The following is a 21,385-nucleotide window of genomic DNA, read 5'->3' as shown; positions in this document are numbered from 1 at the left end:
AAAGGACATTTGGATATTAGTGTATCTGTTTTTAGTTTTTGCTGTTTTTCACTTGATGATATCATTTGAATCTGGTAGTTGTTGCTTAAATTGTTTCATTTTATAAATGAGTGAATGGACCAATAGAAATGCTCCTATCTTACTTCAAAATAAAATCATTTTACATCAACAGGTGTGTGTAAAAAATTATGGTCTGCATTCTCATTTCCGCAGTAGAGTAGTGTGTGTCATGCTTGAAGTGTAGAGAGCCCCTCACTCTTCTAAGCTTAGCCTTGTGTGTGGTTTTCTTTTTCTTCTTTTTTCTTCTTTTTTTTTCTTTTTTTTTCTTTTTTTTCTAAACCTGACTAGCTTGCTGTCTGTGAGACATATGTCAAATGGCCCACTAATTCATTAATTTCTATTCTGTATGCTTAATAATGTGCTGTTGAGGGTTGAGATTCAAGGCTGGTTTATAAGAACATTTCTACCCCTTCCCTTTAATGTCTGTTCCATCAGAAAGACCCCCATCATGCTCTGAAGGAGCTGGCTCGAATCTGCATCATGGCTGACTGCACACTTATCTTGGCCTGGAGGTGAGCTCAGGAAACAGGTTTTGCTTTTGTGAGTTCTGCTTGTGCCCATATGACACATTGTGTTATATATTATTTATATATTTATATATTATTTTAAATATAATTTATTTGGGTTTTTTTTTTTAATTAATTATTTATTTATTTATTTAAAATGGTCTGTTGTGCTTAATTTAAGCCCTGAGGAAGCTGGTCGTTACTTGGAGACATACAAATCGTATGAGAAGAAGCCTGCAGATCTCCTTAAAGAGCAAGTAGAGAAAGATTACCTCTCTAAGGTCAGCACCAGCAGCACACACAGTCTTTAAGATATCTGAACTGGGTAATAGGACAGTATTGTTCCTGTTTAACTGTATTGGTGCATGTTTGTTCTTACTGATAAAACCTCAGAAACCTTTAGGTATCCTAAAGTATTCCTGCCATATCACCCACACCTCCTCTGAACACACTCCTCATAGACAGCCCTTATTTTTCTTTCTGCTTGGCAGGTTACTGATTGCCTTACCACAGTGAAGTCCATCAACAAGACTGATGCCATCACACTGTTGTCTACATTCTCTGTAAGGACGCCTCCTTTTTCTGCCATTAATAGGGATGAGCAATAATTGTACTCTTGTTAGGTTTTGCTCTTGACCAGCTGGCCAGACAGTACATATATCTTTTCATGGTTAACTCAGTTGAACTGTGTTTAACCTTTCTTGCATGTTCAATTCTAACCTCTGCAGTCTCTGGAGGGCATTATTAATGCATCAAAGGAAGAGCTAGTGCTGTGCCCTGGACTCGGCCCTCAAAAGGTTAGTTCAGCAGAGACACTGTGAACAGTTCCAAGCCTGGATGTGTGTAAATACTGAGTTCATGTTTGTCTCATTTAGGCAAGAAGGCTGTATGATGTGCTTCACCAGCCTTTTCTGAAGTCCAAAAAGAAAGACAGCTGACGAGACCTGGAGCATACAACGAGTCACCACACAACAAGACGCACAGGTATAGCAGCACCTGTCTGAGATCTGTGGCTTGCTATGGGCACCTCTGTTCTCTTGAACAAAGGAAATAATCGGAGGAGCCAGAGTGCCTTTATTGACAAGTTTTCAATTCAAATTATGCCTCAAATTAAACATTTTGTTTTTATATTTTGTGCATCTGTTGTCTGTTACAATAAAAATGTATTTTATAGATTGAAAGTTTATTTATTTATTTATTTGTTATATATACATTCATGAATCATGTTGCCTTTTTAATAAGTAAAACAGCCCATGGAGAGGAAATGCATTCATATTTTACAAGATCACATGGGTAAAATATGAGATTAAATGCAACAATGCAAAATGCCAGGTGTTTGTTCCAGTTGCAGTATATTCATATCTTTAAGTCTTTTTGCCCATCACTTTTTTAATCCAGTTAAGGAATGAGGAAATGTTGAGATAGACCCCAGGGTAATTCGGGTCATTGCATCTACTTGGAGAAGTGTAGATAGCTAAGCCCCGTGGCTTAGAATCACACATCAAAGGACCCCCTGAATCCCCCTGTGAGAACAAGGAAGATTAAGAAGTAAATTAGTGATTTAGCAACAGATAGGTGGTGCTGCTCTTGATAACGGTCTAATGTCTAAGTGCCAGACAGCCGTACCTGACAGAAAGTGTTGTCCTCAGATGTCTTTGTGCACATCATGCAGGCACGGTCATAATACTGCTGCCAAGCCTCTTCACATGCGGAGTCTTGGAGCAGTGTGAGTGAAGTCTCATACAGCACATTTGATTCTTTTTGTTTTTTTGGTTTTCTCTTGCCCCAGCCCGCGATACTACAGTCCATATTAGCTGGCATTTTGTCCTTCTTCCCAGGAAGTTCCACAACGTTAACAAACTTATTGAGCACTGCACTGGACTTCAGCTGTAACAGATAATTTGCACAGTGAATCAGAGTGATTGTGATCATAACTGTGATAATGATTGAGAAGAAAAGGCCAATGCCAACCCATCGTACCTTCAGTAGCATGATATCCACCGTTAGGTTTTTCCAGTCACCTGCATTTGTATACTTGATGTATTTGGGATGCCTGAAGTAATTCCTTACTTGGATTCTCTGCTGGTCTTTCTCTTTCTTCTTAATATTATGAGCCCCCAGAACAACCTCTAGATGATTACGGCCAACGTGCTGTTCGCTGGTACTGTTGAAAGAACTGTACAGCCTACAGAGATTGTAGGATGCCTTGTTTTACAATGGTTCTTAATGTCTCACTGGTATACAATGGCCTCCATAATGTCCCAAGGAAAAGATAAATGATATGATAATGAAAAATGATGATTTCTTTGTATTTGCTTCTTATGTGTATGTATGTACACAGGAGTGTTTAAATGCTTTATTGGTGCAGGTATAAGAGAGTGTCGGGTATATGTCTTTATTCTAGGCTTTTGGTCGTATTTGGAGTCTGCTTTTGCTGCGTTTGCTAGCTAACAAGAGGACTGAAGCTGCGCCAATGAAAGGCAAAGAATCATTAGACTGAGGAACAAGCTAGATAAGTGTGCTGAAAAAAACATTTCTATAGGTTAAACAAATGTAATGTTGAAATTTGCAAGGGTGCTGCCATGGATTTTGGGCCCTACCAAAAAAAAACTCAATTAATACTCTTTTAGGGCCCTTGTCAGTCCCTTTAAACCTTTCCCTGCCACTCAGTGCCCTGTTTTATGTCCATGATCTTCGACACTTTTGCTGTGAGCAAGTGTTTGTATACCAACACAAATACATGCAGACAATACTGTTGAATTTGGAACACTGTAGAAGTAGTCATTAGACTACACAGCTTTGTCTAGGCATATTTTTCAATGCAATATGCAAAGGTTATGTTTCAAAACTGGAAACGTTCATGCTTATTGATTAATACGTCATTTCACCAGGCTCTAATGATGCTGGGCATGCTAGTGCCCAGTATTTTTGTCTTTTATTCAAAAGGGTAAACAGTCATATAGTTTTATATTTGTTAAATTTTAAGTGTCTTGAAGTTTCATAGCATTTCTAAAGCTTGTGACTAAATTGTTCCATACAGCAACATGCAGTAAAATAAAAGTGGTTATTCTATGGCTCTATGGCTAAGATCACTTGACACCAGTGCTGTTGCAGCCTGGTGCATGTTATCTCCTAAATTTATCAGGGCACGTGGCACCAGTTTTGAACTCCCCCGTTTTCGAATACAAAAGCAAAGAGTCACTCACGTTAGACAGTGGGCTGCAGTCAGTACAAAGTCTTTTCTGATTAGAAACCCTCCACATGTATGTTCTCCATCTTGCTGCAGAGATGCCATGTAAGGTCTGGAGTGAGCTTTAGTTTCCTTTCCTCCAACAATTCCACTCTCCATCGCTCCTAAGAAACATAAGCCGTAACACACAACCGTCAAAGCAAAATGCAACAGTTGTTACCGTGAAGATCCAGAGCAGAATGAAACCATGGAAGTGTCGTACCTGAGAAGGAGAGGAGAGAGAGGAGCACAAGGGTGTAGAGTAGCATGGTGAAATGCTGCAGTGAGAAAATGTGGTGAAGTCTGGCTTTTATGCATTCACACAAAACGTACAGAAGCGCCCCCACAGATCACGTATGGGCAAAACAGACACTCTTGAGGTCTCGCACCACTGTCACACACATCACTGGCTGCATGTCTACACTACAGAAGTGTTGAGACACATGCTCATTCATGGTTTCTTCTGAAATCACTAGTACTAAAATGAGTTTATCTTGCTTTTGTTGGAGTCTCTAGGCTGTAGGAAAGGCTTTTCAGACTTTGATTGCATTCAGTGACAATGGCAATTGGTGAAGGTAAGGATGTTGGATGATCACCATTCCACCTCATCCCAACTCCCCAATTCATCCCAAAAGTAATGGATGGAGCACCAACCATCATTCCAGAGAACACAGTTCCACTGCTCCACAGTTCAACGCTAAGGGGCTTTATACCCCTCTAGCTCATGCCTGTCATTAGGCATGGTGTTGATAGATTCTGCTCCAGAGGGTCCTATTTTTTTGGCATTAATCTTGCTACAGGGACTACAAAAGCTGTTGGTATGTGTTTGCACATCTGTATCAGCAATGGGTACAACCTAAAGGAGCTGAATGCTTTCATTAAATGGGGTGTCTGTCTATTTAGCTATCTATCTTAGTCCATTAAGGTGTGGAAAAAGTAAGGACACCCCTTAATCATTTATTTATTTATTTCAGATCCTGTCTTATTTCAATCTTAGACATTTAGTTTGACTTACTCCTGGTTGTTGAAGTAAGTAGTATCACCATGGTGAGATATGAAACGCTCTCTGAGGCCTTCATAAAGAAGGTTGTAGATGCAGATGAAGCTGGGAAGGGATTCAAAACATTTTCAGAGCAATTAGACATCATCTGTTCCACTATCTGCTAAATAATTTACAAGTGGAGAACCATTTAAAAAAACAACCAAGCAAAGTCACATCGTTCCAGACCAGGACAGTCTTTGTCTAGGTATTTTCTCCAATAGGTCAAGGTACCGTCTTTCTGATGGTAGATGATGTACTATGACATAAACTTTGGAAAGCGCTACCTGTAGATCCTGTGATGACATTTTAGGATTGTTGGAGACTGCTAGGATGGCCTGACCTGACCATGTGGGCAGTTGTTACACTTGTAAATTATTTTGTGGACAGTCCCTTTCCAGACTCACCTGCATCTACAAACTTTAGAGCTCCTGCTTACTTCAACAATCAAGAGCAAACCAAACTAAATGTATTGAGGTTTAAATAAGACAGACTCCTCCAAAATCCTCTCGAAACCATGTGCTAATCATCTGCAGCTTAATGTGCTGCAGCTGACAGTAATTTTAGTCATTTTAAGTAGTAATAAATATGAGGGTGTCCTCACTTTTTCATATTTCCAATCAATGGCCATAAATTTAAATACGTTAAGGTCACAGATGTCCAAATTGGTCAACATGTCCGTATCTATCCATGAATGGAATAGAAATATGAGATATTGAGGGGTGTGTGTGACCTAATGATACATGATGTTCATAATGTAACAGGTTGCCATGAGAGGCAAACACTGCAAACACTGTTGTCACCGTAATTAAGGGACATTGCACTGTATATCAAAGCTTTATTAGTTTGGAAATGTATATTAAAATCTATAACTAGACATCCACATTGACATGAGCAGTATTTAATAATGTGTGCACATTTAGTCTTGTAAACACTGACCTCAAGTAAAGGGTAAGATAGTATCTCAGGTATCAGTAAGGCACCCTATATTAATGTTCCTGCAGTGTATAGCACATTCAGGGCAAGAAAGTAATTATGTATTTGAAAGCATATCCAAAAAGCTTGGCAATGTTAAAAGGTTCAAAGATTTCATTAAAACATCATAACAACATAATGTTACCTAGTTAGTTAAATTTTCCTTGTGATAGTTAAAATTATACTATTCATGCGAATGACCTCTAAGATAAACTTATTCATACACTGCTAGACTGACATTATCTGAGCAATAAAATTAGTAATAAAAGCAGTTCCATTAACAGCTAAAGACAGATAGCTAGCATTTAGCCACAGTAATGTAAGGCACACATTTCACTGGACCGCCTTTAGCTTTAATTACAGCACGCATTTGCTGTGGCATCGTTACCACAAGCTTCTGCAGTGTCAGCATTTATTTCTGTCCAGAGTTGCATTCATTTTCTGTTGATGATGGGAGATTTGGACCACTGTGCAAAGTCCTCTCCAGCACGTCCCCAAGATTCTCAATGGGGTTCAGGTCTGGACTCTGTGGTGGCCAGTCCATGTGTGAAAATGATGCCTCATGCTCCCTGAACCACTCTTTCACAATTTGAGCCTGACGAATCCTGGCATCGCCATCTTTGAATATGCTTCTTTAATCAGGGAAGAAATGATCCACTGATTGATTAACCTGCTTGTTCAGTGTATTCAGGTAGTCTGCTGACCTCTGACCTGACCAACTGCAGCAACCGCAGATCAAAGCACGGCCCCCACAGGCTGGTACGGTAGGTACTAGGCATGATGGGTGCATCACTTCAGCCGCCTCTCTTCTTACCCTGATGCGCACATCACTCTGGAACAGGGTAAATCTGGACTCATCAGACCACATGACTTTCTTCCATTGCTCCAGAGTCCAATCTTTTTGCTCCCGAGGAAATCAAACCCGTTTGTGCCGGTTAGCCTCACTGATGAGTGGTTTTCTTAAGGCCACACAGCTGTTTAGCCCCAATACCTTGAGTTCTCTTCTCATTGCACATGTGGAAATGCTCTTACTTCCACTATTAAACATATCCTTGAGTTCTACTGCTGTTTTCCTGCGATTTGATTTCACCAAACGTCCTTTGCCACCATAGCCAAGCAAAGCAAAGTGCAAAGTGGATTAATGGTACTGAGCACCAGAGCAACCCCCTGAAAATCAGTCAGTATATGCATCTTTCGGAGACCTGTCAGTCAATTTAGAATCAGGTGTTACAGTAACAGCCATGCTAAAAACAATATATATATATATATATATATATATATATATATATATATATATAGTTTCTAGCATGGCTATCTATTGCTTGTTAAATGAAATCCATGTGTCATGCACTGATGGTTATCTGATGAGAGAAGCTTAAAGCTGAGGTGGAGTGGTTAGCCAGGCTAGCTAGAATCATGTCTCAGAAGAAGTCTGAAGCATGGCAGCAATTTCTGTTTTTGAAGGACAAAAAATCACAGTATATAAATTCTGAGATCAATTAAAAGGAAACCATTCTGCGTTACAGTCTTACTCGTCTCTGTCTCTGCCATTCTTAACCTCTTCCCACCCAGGGCTTGAGCCCGTATCACAGATAAAGGTTATCTGTTGGCCTTCTGAAGACTCCTCTCTGTCGCCACCACTCCACCCCCCATCCCCTACACACCGTTCAGACAACCCTCAGTAAAACTACACTCACACTTTAACCAACCCAATAACTGATGAGCAATAACTACACGATAAATGATCATGTCTATCAAACTGTTTTGGGAAATGTATCTTAATTTTTTTGAAGACAAACACAAAGTATTATAAGGTCTGAAAAGACCAAGCAAACTGTAGGATATCCTAAATAAAAAGGGGCAAAACAGATCACGCAGAGAAAATGGATGCAAATGCAGCTAACAAGAAACTCAACCAAGCAAAAAGGCCAGTTCATATAGTCCATATAAAGAGATGAGAACCAGGTGTGAATGAGGCTCTGATCAGAGGATCAGAGGATGCTTAAGTATGGCTGAACATTTCAAAGGGGGGAGTGAAACCAATGCAAGACCTGACTAAGACACAGGCGTCACATAAGGGTTATTTATACAAAACACAGGTGGTATCAATACCTGATGTGAACAGACTATGAAGGAGACAAGCAGAGGAAGACCAGAATGGGGTAAAGACAGGATGGGATGGAGCCAAGACATGGAATCCATGAGTAAAAACACCCTTAGCAGGGCTGGAGTAGGCTCTGCAGAGGAAGCTGGAGCTGGAGGTATGGCTGGGACAGTAACGAGAGCTGGGATAGAGATGGTTAACCCCTGTTGTGGGTTGTGCTGTTGTAGATGCGTGTTAGCTTCACTTCAGCGACAAAAGTTGGCTAATGGCCAAGGATACCACTGAGAATTTGTCAAGATACTGTGCTTCCTTTCTGATGCCCTGGGCTAGATCTGTAGTTTTAGCACACATTTAGTTGTGGTTTATTTAAATAGAGGAGCATTATATGAATGACCTTTATCACACGTTACACATGTCTCACAACTGTATACACACCACAAATATCAACTGTGAAAGAGGCCACTTAAAATATGGCTCAAATATGAACAATACAAGAGTCATTCTTGTCTACTGTCTCTTCTAATGTCTAAGATTTAATGGTAGGGGTGTCTAATGACTATATGTCCTGGAAACATTTTTCAAAACATCTTGATGCTTTCAGGCTTGTGTGTTTGTAATATGTGTACATTTATCGATGTTTTAATCTTTGAGCTGCATTTACGTATGAAATTAATTATTATTGTTATTATTACTATTACCATTGTTATCATTGATGTACATTAAAGCATGAGTGAGAAAGTGAAAAAGGTTTTCTCTTCACCAACCACTCAATTTCCACTCACCTCGACTTTCATTTTGAGTCATACCTCTAACCTCAAGCCCTCCCAAAGACCCCAGTGTGTATGGGTATGTTGCAATCGTGCATGCATCATGTGCGTAAAACTGTGGGCAAACTGGAAACTGTAGGCAACGAGCTGTTGTCTGTTAGTCTACAGTCTGAAGGTAGCTGAAATGTCGTTTTTGCCTCTACTCGTCCTTTCTGTCTTCACTCTTTCTGGTAATGTGTTGAGCAAATTTACACTTATTAACTTTCACTGAAAGAAGGCCATTCTTTTTTGACCTATTTTAAATCTGGCTAATGTTCTTTACATTGTGAAATTGTAATGAAAAATGGGCCAAAATGCCCTAAAATGACTTAAAAATTAGAAGTTAAACATTTTTGACCAATCTCTTTCTCTCAGGAGCGATGGAGAGTGGCATCATTGGAGGAAAGAAAGCTAAGCCGCACTCCAGACCCTACATGGTGTCTCTTCAACTTTACAAGAAGCACATGTGTGGGGGGATGCTCATCAGAAAGGACTATGTGCTGACTTCTGCCCACTGTATAGAGTAAGTATGCTCATTTTTAAGTTTTCAAGAATTTACACAGACACAAAGTAGGTGAGAATTAAGTTATTTCACTTGTATCTATGAACTATAAATGCAGCAACGTTAAACAATCAGCATGGAAGCAGTTGGAAGTGGTCCTAGGAGCTCACAACCTGAATAAAAAGGAATTTGGACGACAGAGAATCCAAGTGCAGAAGTGCATCAGGCATCCCTCGTACATCCAGAATGAAATGCACCATGATATCATGCTACTGAAGGTATCAGCACCTCTTTTTGGTTGTTTATTGCAAGCCAACTAGTCCAGGGTTAACCGACTGATCTGTTACAGCTGAAAAACAATGCCAGTCTGAACAAGTTTACGAGGGTCCTCGAGCTTCCTCAGAAGAATAAGAAGCTTCCTGCCAATCAGATGTGCTCTATAGCAGGCTGGGGTTTGACAGCATCAAATGGCTCTCTATCGGACGTTCTGCAAGAGGTCAACCTCAAACTACAGTTTGACTTTGAATGCAAGAATATGTGGAAGAACTTTTTTGACTCTGAGCAAATGATCTGCACGGCCTCTGATGGAAAAAGGGCTTTTTGTCAGGTACTGTTACATGACATACAGGTTTAACATGTTCTACTGACAGGATACAAATAATCATCTCTGTTTTTCGGCACTCTCTCTTTCTCTCTCTCTCTTTTTCTCTGCAGGGTGATTCTGGGGGTCCTCTTATTTGTAACAATAAACCACAGGGATTGGCTACATATACGTACCTCGGAAACTGTATAAAGCGCAAGTACCCAGAGGTGTACATTAAGATAGGTTACTTTCTTCCATGGATTAAGAAAACCATAGGTTAGAAAGAGAACATGTATGTATCATTTTCTCATATCAAACAACCTCAATAATAAATGACACTTGCAAAATGAACAATGTTGTATGCAATGTTTTTTGGGGCGTCACCATGTTGAAAGTGCTTTATAAAAGAACATGACCCCCAGCCACACCTGCGACAATATTAACCAGAGGCTTACAATTTAGTTTTTTGATCTTACCTTAGTTACCTTCAGTAACTACTCCTTCAGTAATTAATGGTGAACATCCCAAGATGAGTCAATGAGTAAAATGAACTTTCCCAAGGGTCTCCGTAACCATAAACCAAATAAACCATGTTTTAGAGCCAATCATTCTGTGCAAACTACTTGTTAGAATCTGTGTCAGTGCATACCCATGAACGTGGGCTAGACATGACATATAGGCCGTAGCTTGTGCTTCATATGATCTGGCCATAACTTTTAGTGACAGTGTTAGTAGATGAACAGGTCTCCAATTTATCTGTTGTTTAGACTCGTCAACCCAAGACCGTCCTTGGGGCTCAGAACATATGATCATTTGATCGTCAATGTCTCTATTATCTTATCACATGATTACGTAATGACTATGTGTGCCTCTCCTCTTCTCAATGTATATATACTCTGCCTGTCTGACCAATAAAGGGGAAATCATTAGAGTACATACCTGTCTCTGTCATTCTTTGAGTTCCCCCAGCTGGCTGCAGGATCGGGAAGGACGGAGGGTTTCATGCTTGTACAGCTCTAGTATTGAAGTCGAACCCCAGAACCAGACTATCAACAGACCGTTCTAACACTATGGTGGAAAAGAGTTTATTATGAATGGTTGAATATAACCAAATCAACCGCCTACATGCAATCCAACATATTACTCAGTACTTATGGGCCCCAAAAGTCCTCAGTTTGAAAAAGGATGGCCTAAGTGATTCTTCACTTATCTCAAAGCATGCCATGTTGTTAAGCAATCTTAAATACAGTGAGTTTGGGAGTTTGAACTAAACTATCACACAACAGAGCTCTTGTATTTCAAACAGCACGGAATGAACTGACCTCTAGCAGCCTTACCAAAGTACCCCATTCTCCATTACCATGAAACCAACATGTAGGGTATGTTGTTATGAGACTGAGGAAGGGCTTGCTGTTTAAAACAGAAATTAGGTGGTGGTTTTTTTTTTATTCAAACAACACTAAAGCCACAAGCCTTTGTGGTCTCAGTTGTAGTACATGTTCTCATGCTTCCTGCCCTCCATCAACACAAAAACAGGACAGACTGAAAAACAAAACTGAATAAGAACTGTCCTCGGGTCAAAAGGCAGGGCAAATTAAGGCTTTTATAGCTTTTGGATACATATATGAACACATACACACATTGCACATTCACTTACTCACTATCTAAAACGTTCTAGCCCATCTACAAGTCACTAGCTAAACTATTTAGAGTGGGTGTAACAGCACCTAACGGCTGTAATCTTTGTGGTGGTTTGTGTTTTTGGTCTGGTTTTCTGGCTTGTTGAAGATGTTATTTGTAGTAAAGAGTAAATAAGTAGCCACAAGGAGTTGGTTAATACAACCTTTCTGAGAACATTTATGGGGGGGGGGGGTATAAGATGTTTCAAGTACAAGTTTATGTTGTAAAATATTTTATGTTAATTCTGAATATCAACATTTCAGTTTTGTTTTTACATTATTATTTCACCTCCCCCATTTTCTCTTATACTGGACAATACTGTATATTAGCTCTGGGTGATCTACAGCACTCACCACAGCCAGATTAAAGCTGTAAGAATGTTATTAGTGCTGAAATACTCCATCTTGTGTTCCGCTGCGTAACTATTTCCCTGTTATCCTTAAGTACTTTTGAAATCTGAGTTTCCAATAAAGTGGCTGGGACGAGTGTGTTCAACTCATAGGCAAAACATAACTCAAAGAATATAAAGGATTACCAAAGAATAGCCCCACCAGTTTGTACAGAGGTCCCTGTAGTTACTGAGTAATACACCTTAGTGTGTAATAAGTCTTGGAGAGGTGAGGGCTTAGCTTAAGTCAGGCAAAGTGCAGCAGCTGTTTCTGAGAAGTGACAGGTCAGAAAGAAGGGTGACAGAGGTGAAGAGAGAGAGAAAGAGAGAGTGAAAGAGGACTCAAGAGATGGGTGGGAGTGTGATTAAATGCTGAAGAGGTGTAGAATGAGGGGACAGACAAGACGGCAAAAAAAAGGGTGACCAGCATCCGTTACTGGTATCATTCTTTCATTTTTCCAGTGCTAGACTTTCCATCGATGACTGTTAAAAATGTTCTCTGTTGATGAATAAATATGAGAAGACTACATGTAGAAATATGTGGTAACAAGCAATACGGCCAGGTATATTTAACTAAAATAAAAATGAATGGAACAACATTTATTTATTTAAATTATGTATTTGAGTTGAGTTGAATAAACCCAGTTTAATAGTTTGGCTACCAGACATGTTTTTTTAGGCTCAAAGACAAACTGACAAACATTAAATCAAATTACATGTTTTGTTGATATTACAAGTGAAAATCCACACTAAAATAAAGGTGGTCCTGAAAAATCTTGAGAATCCATGCCACAAAGAACTGAAGTAGTTTTAAGAGCAAAGGGAGGCCCTACCTAGTGTTGATACAGTGCTTTTTTTTTTTTTTTTTTTAGTGTTTTTGTCTTTACAGTAAAAAATAGACTGAGCGAAAGTGGCATACATGGAAGAGCAGCAAGGCAGCAAACACTGCTAATCAAAGAAATGTCAATGCTTGTTTCAAATTTGCAAGACAGCACCTGGACAATCTCTAAGCCGAATAAGGGAATAATGCTCTAAGGACAGACTAGTCCAAAATGTAAAAAGGTTTTGCGAAACATATAGAGTAAATTAGTCACATAGTAGGAACTACATACCAGCATTTAAACATGGTGTTGGTAGTGTTGGGATGTTTTGCAGTCTCAAGACTTAGACTTCTTACTACTGAAGGAAAGAAAACACATTTATTAATTTTTCCTAGACAAAGATCTGGCTTGATCACAGGTGCAGGCAGTTACAACATTTCTGAATTAAAGCAGTTCTGTAAAAAAAAAAGAGGACTCAGATTTCCTCACAATTCAAATTACAAAAGAAAATTAAAAGCTAGTCAAAAATATGTTAATTAAGTATTGGAAAAATATGGGATTACAGGAAATTCCTGCAGCATTCACATTTACAAATATACTGTTACAGTAACTTACTTTTTTGCAGCATAACACTTGCAGAAATGCAACAATTCCTCCTATAAATTTCTAAATTGCATCTTAATTGGATTCTGCTTACAAAATACACTTAAATGCATACAAGACCGAACCCACATTTTTTAGTTTAATATTCTATTAAAATCAACTAGTTTGACTAAGATTTCAGTAAATTCCTACAGCAGCTTTTTTTATAAGGTTTTATATAATATCCCAGTAAATTTAAACTAAAAATCAGATACACAACTTGGACACAACTCTCCTATTTTAAAATACCAGTTAGATCCCTTTACCACATAACAGAAAACATAATATTAAAATGAATTTTAAAAAGTGTCAAAATAAAACAATTTAGCAAAAATCTTTTCTGAATGATGATACAGAATAACATACAAACAAACAAACAAAAAACCTGTTTGCACCTAGGTCACCCTAAATTTCCCCCAAATCCCCTGATGCTCCTCTGTGGTCTGGAAAGCATTACTTTCAACTCTGAATAGGCGTTTTGTGTGTTTTGAGGTCAGAGGATGTGTTGATAGGTGGGCTGCAGGTCCTTGCAGGTCTTCTCGCCTGTTTCTGTCAGTGCATGATACGATGCTGCTGAGCTTCTCTCTGCTTATCCTTTGCATCCTCCCTTTGTCTGGTAATCTATTTATTAGTGCATTATTGTGCTTACTTATTTGTTATTAGTAGTTCATTGATGTTACATGCAATGTCACTCAAATGGACTCAATAAGGGTCTTTGGACTAAACTGAAATAACGTTTTGTAACTCGTTCTTGTTTTCTCAGGAGCGATGGACAGCGGAATTGTCGGAGGAAAGGAAGCCATACCTCACTCCAGACCCTACATGGTGTCTTTTCAGTCTAACAAACAACACAAGTGTGGTGGAATTCTCATCAAAGAGGACTATGTGCTCACTTCAGCCCACTGTCTAGAGTAAGTCTGCTCACTTTCATAGTATGAACGAGTCTGAGAGTTTAGGCAGGACGTTTGTAGTGAAAGTACCACTTGATACACTGATGTGTTCCTCTGTGTTTCTACACTGCTGCTAAAAACATGTTTCTGAACATTTTTCAGCTCTAGGTGTACAACTTTAACACTGTCTGTGTTAAATTTACAATGGGAGCATGAACAGCCAATGACCTGATCAACTTGCTAGACACTCAGCTCTTTTTTTTATGTAAGCAAAACTTAGCTCCATTTAGCTCTATTAAAGACTCACTCAGAAGTGCCCTTTAGTGCTCACACACCCAATCCAGCTAATTACGGCCTTCAGGAGCACTTGAAAATTAGAGTCAGGTGTGATCTGAACATTTTAGGGTGGCGAATCTCCAGGATCAGCCCTGGTTTACATGATTTGCAAAGTTAGAAAGTCGTATGGCCCTGTGTGCTCATTAAACCTGGGATTTAGATTGGACACAACATTGCATATTACTAGATTTGACTCAGTTGGTCATGTTCAGGCTTTGTTCAGGCAGTTATTTGAAAGAAATCCCAGGTCCTGATCCTGCAATATCACTGCTTTACACACTGCACCCAATGTTTTCCCAGCTCTAACACACTCAGTTCACCTCAGGAACAGCCTGCTAGTTCATTAGTTGTTCATCAGGTGTTTTGGGAGCCCGGAAAATTTTTAAAAATGTGCAGAGTAGTTGTATTTTCAGTACAAAGGATCTGTAAAAATGTTGAAATATCTCTTTCTATAGTGGTTATGAGAAAAAACAGAGGCTAGAAGTTGTGCTGGGAGCTCATAACATCAAAAAAAAGGAGAAGAGTCAGCAGAGAATTAAAGTGAAGGAGTGCATCAAGCATCCGGCATACAAAGAGGGACAGACTAACAAAAGCTTTGATATCATGCTACTGAAGGTATTTCACTTTCCTTTACATATGGTGCTTTTTTTATATATTGGGATTTTGCTGCCAGCTCTCATCTCAAACTTTGAATCCATTACAGCTGAAGAACAATGCCAATCTGACGGACTTTGTAAAGGTTATTGGGCTTCCTAAAGAGAATGAGGACATTCCCGCCAATCAGAAGTGTTCTATAGCAGGCTGGGGTATGAAAAAGCCAGGTGGCTGCGCTTCTGATGTTCTGCAAGAGGTCACACTCAAAGTACAGTTCAACTTTGAATGCACACATGTGTGGAGGGATTATTTCGACCGCAAACGCATGATCTGCACTGCCTCGGATGGAGAAAGAGGTTTTTGTCAGGTACTGAATTTTTCGATTTGTTAAAGGCAAGCCTTGAGTACTCCTTAGCAAAATGCTACATTTTAAGATAAAGAAATTTAGATTATTACTAACAACAATAATGTGTAATATCATGTATAGCTAGTTAGTGGCAGTTATCAATGGATACAAGTCAGTCAACTTGGGGTTGCACGGTTACGTTAATGATATGTCTGTCTGGGCTTCCTTTTTCTTTATATCAGCACATAAAGTGTTCTAGCAGCAGCACTTTCTATATACACAGTATTATCAGAATATTATGACCATTCCTGGTTTGGAATTAACTCGGCCTGAGACGTCACAGATGCCACATGACAGGGTGACAGATTAGACAAGATGTCCAAAAGGGCATGATAGCAGGGTACCAAGCAAAAGCCGCTAACTTTGTTGGATGTCTAGAGCCGTCGTAGTGACGGCTCTAGATCAGCCACTAATGCCAGAGGGGAGCGTCAACTCCGGCAAGCAGCACAGAGCGATTGACCTACCACTGTGGATTAGTCAACCTCTACAATATACACATTTTCAATCACTTAATACGGTGCATGCCACAAGGTCTCATCCAAGCCAAGGATGGTTAGTCCCACTATTAGGTAGACGGTTGTAATATTCTGATATGACCATGTAAAACATTTAAATAAAACATACTATTACATGATGCACAGTAAAAGAGCATTACACTAATATGATATAACTAACCCATCTGAGCGTCAATCTCTCTCTCTTATTTCCTCTAGGGTGATTCAGGGGGTCCTCTTATCTGTAACAATGAACCACTGGGAATGGCTACATATACGTACCCCGGTAACTGCATAAAGCGCAAGTTCCCAGAGGTGTACATTAAGATAGCCTACTTCTTTCCATGGATTAAGAAAGTAATTCAATCTACCTGAGAGTATTCTTGGCTTGCAATCATATTCCAATAAACTGCATGTATTGTTATGCATCGAGCATGTTTACTTTTTGTCTGCTGAATGCCTTTCACAAGACATCTATTACACACCAAGTTCATATTGGCAAATCGGTCCTCTGCAAGGTGATCAAATCTCAGAATTTCATCGTACATATTAGCATTATTATATACATTTAGATCTGTATTCTCATCGAAATGGATTTCTCCTGAAAAGCATTTTTACAGGAATGCCAGAAGGGTTCTTTCATCATAAAGCTTTATTTATTCATTTATTGATGTTGCTCGTCAACACCAATGTATACATGAGTACAGTTATTTGAGCTTGCTAATATAGCAAAATGTATGAAATGACATGAATAACAAAGATCAACAATACAAACGTTGCTCAGAGATAATTCATTTTTGTCTCTTCAAACAAGTCTGATCTTAATTATTGCAGATATGAAACAAAATGTGTCAACAGGGAAAATGAAATTTAGAAAATACCCTTTCTGATCTTTTTAGCAGTTTGTCGGAATACCAGATATTAAAAACCTACATGGACTTTTTACTGTGAATATCTTTATTTTTGCTCTTGCTTTAAAGGTATACTATATGTCCAAATATTTGTGAACACTCCGTCTAATGAATACATTCAGCTCTTTTAAGTTGCACCCATTGCTGACGCAGATGTGCAAATGCACACATTCAGCTTGTCTAGTCCCTGGGGCCAAGTACTGCCAATAGAATAGGACTCTCTGGAGAAGATAACCATGAACATACTGGCACCATGCCTAATTCTAGACATGGGCAAGACTCACTCACTAACGCTCTTGTCGCTAAATGCAAATGAAATCCTCACAGCAGTGCTCGAAATTCTAATAGAAAGCCTTCCCTGGACAGTAGAGGCAGTACCTCCAACATGATTGATTTTTTATTTATTTTTTTTAATACCAAAACCATACCATCATTCAGGGTGGGGGGAAAAACTATGCATGAGCAGGTCCCAATACTTCTGTCCATATAGTGTACTGACTGCGGACGTGAACTGATAACTCAAACTTTCTCCGACATACCTGCGATTGTGAGAAACATGTTTGAATCAGACATGGTAGTAACCTCCTGTGTTATATAGAACAAAACCCTTGCAGCATTTGTAGCAAACTCTTGCAGCATTTGCCCACATTCAGTCATAGTGAAGGCTCTTGAAGTTGAAGCGCTTTCTGTCTGTGAAGCCTGTCATCTACAAAAATAAAGTAAGGAAAAAGTTAGTTAGACAGTTGGTTATTAAGTAAGTACATACATACATACATACATACATACATACACACAAACAATAATACACTATAGGAAAAACTAATGGTAGTTGACAGTAGTTGGGTAGAACCAGTCAATCAGAATAAATAATGAATTGTCAGGTAAATAATATTAATCATAAAAAAAAAAACAATGTTGTTGAAACAATAATTCTCCTCAGAGTAAAATGCTGCATTTGTGATCACAGGTTGCACATACAGCGTCAATGCCACAATCCACAATAAATTCTCACCTGACTGGGGTCTCTGGTGAAGTATCTCTTCTCTATAACCTTTGAGATAGAAAGATAAATCCCACAATCAGCAATGCTTTCACTTCTTCTTTTTCCACTAGTGTGTTCAACCTAATTTCCATTTGCTATATCTGCAGTACATGTCATTTTAATGCATTTTCCTGAACTGAAAAGAACAGAAAACCGGTCCACTCCAAGTATATGCACCTGCCCAATGACTTCTAGTGTAAGTGTTCAGAAGATAAATGGCTGTAAGATACAGATGCAACATATAAATATTAGGATATATAACTGGTGTATTCCAAGTGTAAGAGTATACAAACACATTATAAACAGTGTATTGCCATTATCCACATATGTATTGTCATTCAGTCACTCAAAAAGACCGAATTCCAGTGTCCACCTTGCTCTCAATGCTAAACAAATCAGTTTGGCTGGACAACCAGCCAATCCTGTCAATCCAAGCAACCACTGCATCTATAGCTGGTGCTATCCTTTTAAAAATGTAACACAGTGAAGATGAAACAATATAAAGGTTTAATTCATTAAAACAATCAAATGCTTTGGTAAGTGTGACCTATATGAACTCCCAATGAAACCAGTATTTCTGCCTCTTTCGTTAGCATAGAAAATGCCTTACCTTGTCAAAGAATCTGCTCAGTTTCACGGCATTAGAAGAGCCAGCAGCAAAATACCGTGGATTTGTGCAGTCCTAGATGTCAAAAATATATACCTTTAATAATCTGAATTTACTAACAAACAAGCTAGCTAATCAATACAATTCTTATGAAATGTGAATCATTGTTGATTTTGTTCCACCTTCATGGTTTCAAACCGTGAGAAGGTTGATCACATACCAGGTTGATCTCCTCTGCGATGAAGTCTTCAGACAGGAAAGCAGTACGGGTCAGGACATCATTCCGCTTGTTTTCGGGTATTTGGTCATATTTGGTGCCGATAAGCAGGAGAGGGATGGGGTTCTCTGCAAACTGCTCTCTGTCATAATCCCTTTAAGGTGACAGAAATACAATCACGGGATGTGTTTTATCAGACAAGCACACTTTGAACGTTTATAATTACCTGCTGCACAAATGATCAGCCTCCCACTACTTCCTCCATCGACAGCCAATGATAAAATATTATTTTTAAATGTGTCTCCAACACAATGGTGGTATGAATGTATCAGGCACAGTAGTATTGCTGAGACTTTTTTTAATACCTGCTGAAGTGTCACTGCTGAAAGGATATCCAGCCAGCAGTGGTCCTGTGGTCAGAAACTGACCAATGATAAAGGACTAAAGGAAAGCTAGCAAACTAATAAAAAATATAAGCTCTAAACGTACACCTACAAAGTGTATCAACAAAGTAGAGCAGACTGTAAGTGTAACAAGTGTTTAAAACTACAGCACCACTGCTGTGCTGAAAGTGAGCAACCCACAAAATGATATATGGTCATTGGGGGCAAGATGTGGGTACAAGGTAACATTATCTATCAAAGTGCTAACACAGCACAATGTTGTGGTCACACACATTTACAAGGGAAGGAAATAACCTACTTAACTTTCAATTAAAGCCCATGTAAAATATTTAAAATGAACAGTGACTGAGGCTGCCTTACCCATTGGACACAATGACCCCTGTAGGCGAGGAGTCTTTATTTAGTGCCTCCATTGACCAGCGATACAGATTTTGGGAGGATTTCTTATTGGTCAGATCATGGACTAGAATAATGCCTGTAAGACCACAATTAATGAAAGAGAAAAAACATATTACTCATACAATTACTAAACCACAACAACACTGTAACTTTCATCATTCGGTGCCCTTTTCAATCAGAACGTATACACATAAATATATCGCTACATACTGCAATTGTGAAATGTGTTTCAGTGTATTAATAAACACTGAAACATCACGTTTCAGAACATGTGAATGCTGTGTCTGGAACGGCTGTAAAGAGTCAGGATATTCACAGATCACAATTAAAAAAAAAAAAAAAGCTTGATTGTGTAGATGTGTAGAATGTGTAGATTTACATATTGTTGATGCCATGCATAAACAGGAGAAGGAAAAAAACCTTCTAAACCTCCAGTGGAAATCAATCTAAACAGATTTATTCCAAGTCATTTTGGAGCATAGAAATGCGGTCCATCCATTATAACATTTTGAAACAATGTTGACATCTGCCAGATTCATATGTCCAAACATATGAGATACAAGGTTTTTGTGTGCCAGTGAGAATATCGTGATTAAGAATTCTGCAATGTCAGTAATGTAAATACTATTGTTCTAATTATTAATAAACAGTATATGCCCTGGTACTGCTGAAAAAATGCACAGCTCTACACAGTTCTTAGATTATCCTGACCAGAAGGACCAAACTTTCACTTAAACTGTGTTGTAAGGATAACTGGACCATTTCAGCTGTTGTTGTTGTTGTTGTTTTTATGTTCAGTGTATCGTATGTCTGCATACTCCAGTGCTGCTTTTACTACTTTACCGTTAACCGAATTGTAGAAAACCGCTCTGGTACTTTTAACACTACTGGCACTTCCAACTGACCCTCCAACATCCCACAATTCAATGTAATAGGTCTTCTCCTCTGGCGTGCCCTCTTTATAGTCATGAACCTGTATGGAAAGATTAGTATGAAGTACCTGTGCATATATTATAATATAATAATATTTACAAACAGGGCACATGCATATTCAACACTAATGAGTTATCAGCTTTACCCTGACGTCCACAGAGCAGCCTACTGTCCATGAAGGATTTCCCAGCACTTGGTTCTGACACAGCAGATGAACTAAAGAAGACTTTCCCACACCTGTCAGCCAACAGTGAGAGCTCATCAGAGTTATAGTCAAACTACTCTGGCGCATCAAGTAATAAATTAAACATTTTCTACGACATATCAACAACCTCTGTCCAAACAGGGTTGAATGAGCTAGCTAGCACTAGCCAGCAAGTGGTTAGTGTTGGCATAATCTCTGGGGCCGTTTAGGAGAACCGAGAGAGTAACATTAGCTATACCACAAAACACGCCGTGCACATTAGCTATTACAGCTACCGAAACATTATGAATATAGCTAGCACCACTGTAGCTAAATTTAACAATTGTATCTCACCAGAATCTCCCAATACCAGCACTTTCACTCTGTCCAGAGATGCCATTATTACTTTCCCTGTCACCAGCAACGCAGTGAACGCAAATAACAGCACTTCCTGTCAGCAAAATCGGGCAAAATAAAAGTCGAATTAACTTCAGAATGTACGCATTCATTTCAGAGGCAATATCAATAATCTAAGTCAAAATATTTCACTGTTAAAAATAGCTGGACATCTTTATTTTGTATGTGTATAATTTAAAAGCTATTTCTTTGAAATGCCTCTGGGGACTTTTATCT

The 21,385-nt window shown here is 38.9% G+C and overlaps 5 protein-coding genes across 6 annotated transcripts in view; 3 read left to right on the top strand and 2 right to left on the bottom strand.

The window, feature by feature from the left end:
* ercc1 (excision repair cross-complementation group 1) overlaps positions 1-1,747 on the top strand; it is a 4,474-nt gene extending 2,727 nt beyond the window's left edge. The window contains exons 5-9 of the mRNA XM_072686345.1: positions 496-572; positions 748-847; positions 1,058-1,129; positions 1,295-1,363; positions 1,442-1,747. Coding sequence (XP_072542446.1) covers positions 496-572; positions 748-847; positions 1,058-1,129; positions 1,295-1,363; positions 1,442-1,504 — 381 coding nt within the window. The 3' untranslated portion in view covers positions 1,505-1,747. The remainder of the gene's footprint in view (positions 1-495; positions 573-747; positions 848-1,057; positions 1,130-1,294; positions 1,364-1,441) is intronic.
* A 1-nt stretch (position 1,748) lies between these two features.
* On the bottom strand, positions 1,749-13,028 carry LOC140561258 (granzyme B-like). Of its 2 annotated transcripts, XM_072686347.1 has the most exons (6): positions 12,985-13,028; positions 10,744-10,872; positions 3,773-3,920; positions 2,547-2,751; positions 2,193-2,453; positions 1,749-2,089 (listed from the first exon to the last, which is right to left on the bottom strand). In XM_072686347.1, the coding sequence occupies exons 2-6, from the start codon at positions 10,754-10,756 to the stop codon at positions 1,931-1,933; spliced, it is 786 nt and encodes a 261-aa protein (XP_072542448.1). In that variant the 5' UTR covers positions 10,757-10,872; positions 12,985-13,028; the 3' UTR covers positions 1,749-1,930. The 2 variants fall into 2 exon arrangements, with proteins under 2 accessions (XP_072542448.1, XP_072542447.1); XM_072686346.1 differs by lacking the exons at positions 10,744-10,872; positions 12,985-13,028 and adding an exon at positions 4,019-4,064.
* On the top strand, positions 8,865-10,718 carry LOC140561260 (granzyme B-like). The gene is made up of 5 exons (XM_072686349.1): positions 8,865-8,910; positions 9,095-9,242; positions 9,340-9,499; positions 9,571-9,828; positions 9,936-10,718. The coding sequence occupies exons 1-5, from the start codon at positions 8,865-8,867 to the stop codon at positions 10,083-10,085; spliced, it is 762 nt and encodes a 253-aa protein (XP_072542450.1). The 3' UTR covers positions 10,086-10,718.
* An 863-nt stretch (positions 13,029-13,891) lies between the features above and the next one.
* LOC140561259 (granzyme B-like) lies at positions 13,892-16,487 on the top strand. The gene is made up of 5 exons (XM_072686348.1): positions 13,892-13,951; positions 14,099-14,246; positions 15,017-15,176; positions 15,265-15,522; positions 16,275-16,487. The coding sequence occupies exons 1-5, from the start codon at positions 13,903-13,905 to the stop codon at positions 16,428-16,430; spliced, it is 771 nt and encodes a 256-aa protein (XP_072542449.1). The 5' UTR covers positions 13,892-13,902; the 3' UTR covers positions 16,431-16,487.
* A 202-nt stretch (positions 16,488-16,689) lies between these two features.
* rabl3 (RAB, member of RAS oncogene family-like 3) lies at positions 16,690-21,180 on the bottom strand. The gene is made up of 8 exons (XM_072686350.1): positions 21,107-21,180; positions 20,714-20,805; positions 20,479-20,608; positions 19,597-19,711; positions 18,836-18,986; positions 18,619-18,690; positions 17,979-18,017; positions 16,690-17,672 (listed from the first exon to the last, which is right to left on the bottom strand). The coding sequence occupies exons 1-8, from the start codon at positions 21,150-21,152 to the stop codon at positions 17,616-17,618; spliced, it is 702 nt and encodes a 233-aa protein (XP_072542451.1). The 5' UTR covers positions 21,153-21,180; the 3' UTR covers positions 16,690-17,615.
* Between the last annotated feature and the right edge of the window lie 205 nt (positions 21,181-21,385).

Source organism: Salminus brasiliensis, chromosome 8 (genome assembly GCF_030463535.1).
Source record: "Salminus brasiliensis chromosome 8, fSalBra1.hap2, whole genome shotgun sequence".
NCBI lineage: Eukaryota > Metazoa > Chordata > Actinopteri > Characiformes > Bryconidae > Salminus > Salminus brasiliensis.
This window is presented reverse-complemented; position numbering and strand designations above follow the sequence as displayed.